General features: G+C 43.7%; 1 protein-coding gene across 1 annotated transcript in view; it reads left to right on the top strand.

Moving 5' to 3' along the window:
* The first annotated feature begins 5,492 nt into the window (after positions 1–5,492).
* Positions 5,493–6,198, top strand: part of LOC132833897 (sodium/potassium-transporting ATPase subunit alpha-3-like) — a 14,350-nt gene continuing 13,644 nt past the window's right edge. Inside the window, exon 1 of the mRNA XM_060852556.1 lies at positions 5,493–5,529. Within this exon, the coding sequence (XP_060708539.1) occupies positions 5,493–5,529 (37 nt within the window). The remainder of the gene's footprint in view (positions 5,530–6,198) is intronic.

Here is a 6,198-nt window from a genome sequence, read left to right on the forward strand (position 1 = left end):
ATTCACCTTGTCCATGCCCCCTCGTCATTTTATAACCTCTACAAGGTTACTTCTCAGCCTCCTCTGATTAGATTAGATTAGATTCCCTACAGTATGGAAACAGGCCCTTCGGCCCAACAAGTCCACACCAACCCTCCAAAAAGTAACCCACCCAGACCCATTTCTCTCTGACTAATGCTGCTCCAGGGAAAGGGTCCCAATCTTATCCAGCCTCTCCTTATAACACACCATCACCAGCAGCATCCTGGTCAATCTTTTCTGAACCCTCTCCAAGTTAATAACATCCTCCCTACAGTAGGGCAAACAGAGCTGTACATAGTAACCCACTCCAGCCAGCTAGGGGTGAGATAGGTGTCTTCAGGGTCCACCTGAGGAGCACTGCTCTCTGAGAGACCTCCCCCTACTGCCCATGGCTGGTGTAACTAGCCAAGGTGTGGGCTCACCTCTGTGGGTTTTCCCTGGCACCTCCTGCCCTGAGTAATCCCACCCTGGCACCTAAATGGAACGAATACAGTGACGGAATACAGTGTGGGTCAGTGTGAGTTGACATACTTTGGCAGGAAAAATAGATGTGTCAACTTATCCAAAATGGGAAAAGGCTTCGGAAATATAAAGCACAAAGGGACTTGGGAGTCTGAATTCAGGATTCATTTCAAGTTAACAGGCAGCTTCAGTTGTCAGTTAAGAAAGCAAATGCAATGTCAGCATTCATTTTGAGAAGGTTAGAATTCAAAAGCAGAGATGTCCTGCTGAGGCTGTTTAAGGCTGTAGTCATACTGCATTTGGAATATTGTGAGCAGTTTTCATGTGTTGCCCCCTTCCCCCAATCTCCTTTGCGCTGTGGAAAAATACTCCATTCTGTCCATCTCTCTCCATCACTGAAACTCTCGAGCCCCTAAGATAAAGTGCTGGTAAATCCCGCTCCGCGCCCTCTCCCAGTGCTATCACATCCCTCCTAGAATGTGGATTCCAGAACAACTGAAGAAGAAGAACATGCGTTCACCTATGGAGTGCTAAAACAAGGCTGGAATTCAAAACGGCCAGATTTTAGATTAGATTACTTACAGTGTGGAAAAAGGCCCTTTGGCCCATCAAGTCCACACCGACCCTCCAAAGACCGCCCCACTCAGACCCATTCCCAGACAGTTGCCTGAGGCAGGAATTGAACCCAGGTCTCTAGCTCTGTGAGGCAGCAGTGCTAACCACTGTGCCATCATGCTGCCCAACACACTAGTGAAGCTCAGCGCAAGCTGGAAGAACAGCATCTCATTTTCCAGTTGGCTACCCTGCAGCCTCCGGGACTCAATATCGAGTTTAATAATATTTGAACCTGAACACCTCCTTCCATGTCCCTTATCTACCCCCACACTCCTGGCTCTGTCATTGCATGAGCTGCTTTCAGCACAGCCAGCCCATTTTCACCGACTAATGGTCACCGTTAGCAGCTTCCCTTTCTTCCTAGCTTACCATTATCCACCTCTTTGCTTAATTGGCTTTCTATCCATTTGTTCTTCATTTCCACCTTGTTCCCATTTAGCAAATCCTTCTGCGCAACAATGTTGCTTGTAAAGAACATTGTAAAGGGGAAAAACAGGAAGTTATGCAGCTTAAATAGAAAGTTCCCAAACTTGCCCTCAAACTGATTATTATTGTGTTCATGTTGGGCACTGAAAGTAAAGTCAGATTTCATCTTAAATATCTAAATTCGAGAGAAAACAGCCCTACTTTGTCATGATTTGGAGATGCCAGTGTTGGATTGGGCTGTACAAAGTTAAAAATCACACAACACCAGGTTATAGTCCAACAGGTTTAATTGGAAGCACACTAGCTTTCGGAGCGACGCTCCTTCATCAGGTGATTGTGGAGGGCTTGATCGTAACACAGAATTTGTGTAATGTTCCTCATAATTTAACCCAGGAATCATTCTTGTCAACATACATTGTTCTCCCTCAAGGCCAATACATCCTTCCTAAAGTGTGGTGCCTGGATCAGCTCCAAGTGGAGTCTAACCAGGGTTTGTGTCACTGCTGCAGAACCACTGCATCCTTGTACACCAGTCCTCTGGACATCAAAGCCAGCCTTCATTATTTTAGCTATCTATGAACCTGAACCTGGATCTCCACTGCATTTAACACCACCTGGAAAGTTCCTTGATCCTTTCTCAATCCATAATGGAGAATCTCACACTTGCTTGCATTGATCTCCACCTGCCACAGTTTTGCCCATTCGCTTCGACTATCATTATCCATTTCAAATATACCGAGTCAATACTTTGCAGGTTAACTGTCTATCAGCATCTCAAAGTGACAGTGCAGTGAAACCAAAGTGAAATTTGTCACAAATGAGTCAGGGGTATGAAAAGACCGAAAATATTGCACTACAAATTGTCATGCACTTACAATATTGTGTCATATCTGAAGACGTGATTTAAAAATCTTGTCGCCACAGAGTTATGTCGCACATCCATTAGTGTAAGATTCATCACTTTATTTTTAAAACTGCCGAGAAACCAGCTGCTTTATAATATTTCAACAGATTATTCCTGTAGCTGCAAAAATAGATTTCAAGTTCCTGTATCTCTCTGTCGCTGTCTTTTTTAAGCATTAGATCAGGTCAATCTGTTCACTCATGCATTGCTTTTCCTGAAAATGAATACATTTTGCTTCATGCATATTGCGAAACATACTGCCCGAAAGGGCTTCATACCGGAATCAGGGCAATTAGTTCCATGATAAGTCCTGCAGAAATGTAACAAAATCAGTTCCGATTCATTTTTCCCTGACAACGTTATTCTTGATAGTATTGGTCATCAAGACTACCTCTTACCTTCAATCTCTGCCCTAACCTCGTCACTGATCCCTTCATCCAGGGGAGAGATTACTTCCTGTCTACCCGACCAATCCCCCTCATCATTTTATGTATCTCAATCATGGACTCCCTCTCTCAATCATCTCTAATCTAAGGATAACAACCCCAGACTGTCCAATCTCCCTCCATCATTGAAATTCTCCAGCCCCAAGGCAACATCCTGGTAAATCTCCCTCTGCACCTTCTTCCAGTGCTATCACATCCCTCCGATAATGTACATTCCAGACCAGCACACAATACATTACTCATGGCATTCTTACCATCATTTCATAGAGTCACAGAATCCCTACAGTACGGAAACAGGCCATTCGGCCCAACAAGCCCACACCTACTGTCCAAAGAGTATCCCACCCAGACCCATTCCCTCTGCCCTATTACTCTACATTTATCCCGACTAATGGACCTAACCTACACATCAGTGAACACCATGGGGAATTTAACATGGTCAATTCACTTAATCTGCACATAGAACATAGGACATCACAGTGCAGTACAGACCCTTCAGCCCTCAATGTTGTGCCACCCTGTGGAACCAATCTGAAGCACACCTAACCTACACTATTCCATTTTCATCCATATGTTGGTCCAATGACCATTTAAATGCCTTTAAAGTTGGTGAGTCTCCTACTGGTGCAGGCAGTACGTTCCACATCCTATTAGTACCTCTGACATCTATCCTATATCTATCACCTCTCAATTTAAAGCTATGTCCCCTTGTGCTAGCGATTACCACCCAAGGAAGAAAGGATCTCACTGTCCACTCTATCTAAACTTCTGATTATTTGATATATCTCAATTAAGTCACCTATCAACCTTCTTCTCTCCAATGAAAATAGCCTCACATCCTTCAGACTTTCCTCATAAGACCTTATTTCCATACCAGGCAACATCCTCATAAATCACCTCTGAACCCTTTCCAAAGCTTCCACATCCTTCCTGTAATGAGGTGACCAGAACTGTATGCAATACTCCAAGTGCGGCTACACCAGAGTTTTGTACAGCTGCAGCATGACTTCATGGCTCTGAAACTCAATCCGTTTACCAATAAAAGCTAATACACCGTGTGCCTTCTTAACAATCTTATCCACTTTCAGGGATCTACGTACATGGACATTCAAGTCTCTCTGCTCATCTACACTACCAAGAATTGTACCATTAGCCCAGTAATCTTTATTCCCGTTGCTGCTTTCAAAGTGAAACACCTCACACTTTTCCGCATTAAACTCCATTTGCCACCTCTCAGCCCGTCTGTCTTTCTGTAACCTGCAACATCCTTCAGCACTATCCACATCTTTGGATTGTGAGAAGAAACCAGAGCACCCAGAAAAAACCCATGTAGACTCAGGGAGAATGTGCAAACTCCACACAGACAGTTGCCTGAGACTGGAGTCAAACCTGGGTTCCTGATGCTGTGAGGCAACAGTGCTAACCACTGAGCCACCATACCACATGGTCCTGTGTGATTCTATGATCATATTGGGAAGTGAAGTCATATGTTATCAGCAATTTTCCATTATCATCACAATGAAGCCTTTATATTTTGTCATCCAGATAAAGAAAAAAAGTTGACAGAATGTTTGAGTAAAGTTTTTGTTTACACTGGAGTTTAACCCCAATAGATGTGAGGTTAGAAGAAGGAACAAGATGAGAGAGTACTCAATGAATGGCACAACACTCGGAAACTCAGAGGAACAGAAGGTGTTTGGGCTATTAGCTTGTAGGCTGATGGCGGGGGGGGCATGTGGAGGAATGGATTATAAGAGGAGAGTGGTGATGTTGGAGCTGAGCAGGACTTTGGTGAAGCCACAGTTGGAGCACTGCGTGCAGTCCCCATCTCCACACTATGGGAAGGATGTGATGTACTGGATGGGGGTGCAGAGGAGATTCACCAGGATGCTGCCTGGGATGAAGCAGTTCAGCGATGAGGGGAGGCTGGATAAGCTCAGGATGTTTCTTTTGGAGCAGAGAAGGCTGGGGGGATGGGGGTTGGGGTGGGGAGAATAACCTGATGGAGGTGTATAAGATTATGAGAGGCATGGATGGGGTGGATAGGAAGCAGCTGCTCCCTTGGTTGAAGGGTAGATAACATGATGTGGGGGTGGGGCATCCCTTTAAAGTGAAAGGCAGAGGTTTAGAGGGGAATTTGAGGATTATTTCACCCAGACAGTGGTGGGAGTCTGGAATACAGTGTCTGGGAGGGAGCACAATTAAAAATCACACAACAACAGATTATAGTCCAATAGGTTTAATTGGAAACTCTAGCTTTCAGAGTGCTGCTCCTTCACCACATGGTTGTGGAAGGGTAGTTGAGGGATGAAACCTTGTGCAACTTTGAGGGATCTATGAACATGGACACCGAGATCTCTCTGCTCATTTACACTCCCAAGAACCTTACCATTCGCCCAGTACTCTGCATTCCTGTTACTCCTTCCAAAGTAAATTACCTCACACTTTTCTGCATTAAACTCTATTTGCCACCTCTAAGCCCAACTCTGCAACTTATTTATAAGTCCCTCTATAACCTACAATGTCCTTCAGTACTATCCACAACTGCACCAACGTTAGTGTCATCCGCAAATTTACTAACCCATCCTTCTACACCCTCATCCAGGTTGTTTATAAAAATGACAAGCAGCAGTGGACCCAAACCAGAACCTTGCGGTACAGGATGAACATCTCCCATCAACTTTTTTCAGCTAGCCAATTTATGTCAACAATTTTTAAAACTGTTGGTTCATGGGATGTAGGCATTGCTGACTAGGACAAGATTTATTGCCCATTCCGAAATGTCCAGTGAGGGCAGTTAAGAGTCAATCACATTGCTGTGGGGTCTGGAGTCACATGTAAGTCAGACCAAGTAGGGACAGCAGATTTGCTTCCACAAAGGACATTAGTGAGTTTTTATAACAATTGGCAATGGATTCATGATCATTATTGCACTCCTAACTTTCTTTGTTTACACATTTAATCATGTTTTTAATTGCTTTAGCATACTAAACATCCAAAAGAAGGAAATATACCTTAGATACAAGATCATTTAAAGTACAGAATGCTCACAGTTGACACTCGGATTTGAGTAAAATTAGAGTCACTGCACAGTCTGACAAGATTGAGGCCGACCCACATTATCCTACAAAGTCTCATATCATTTTTAAATGAAAAAAGGATGCCTGAAAGTATTTTGCTGAATTGTTACCAAACGAGACCAGTCGTGAACTGCGCACACTTTAAAACATTAATATTACCTGGAACACCATACACAGAACGATTAATACCAAAAAGAAAAAAGCTTTCAATGAGGTTTTGATTTTTCATTGAGCTCTTAATTCC

The sequence above is a fragment of the Hemiscyllium ocellatum genome, chromosome 38 (assembly GCF_020745735.1).
Source record: "Hemiscyllium ocellatum isolate sHemOce1 chromosome 38, sHemOce1.pat.X.cur, whole genome shotgun sequence".
In the NCBI taxonomy this organism is placed as follows: Eukaryota; Metazoa; Chordata; class Chondrichthyes; order Orectolobiformes; family Hemiscylliidae; genus Hemiscyllium; species Hemiscyllium ocellatum.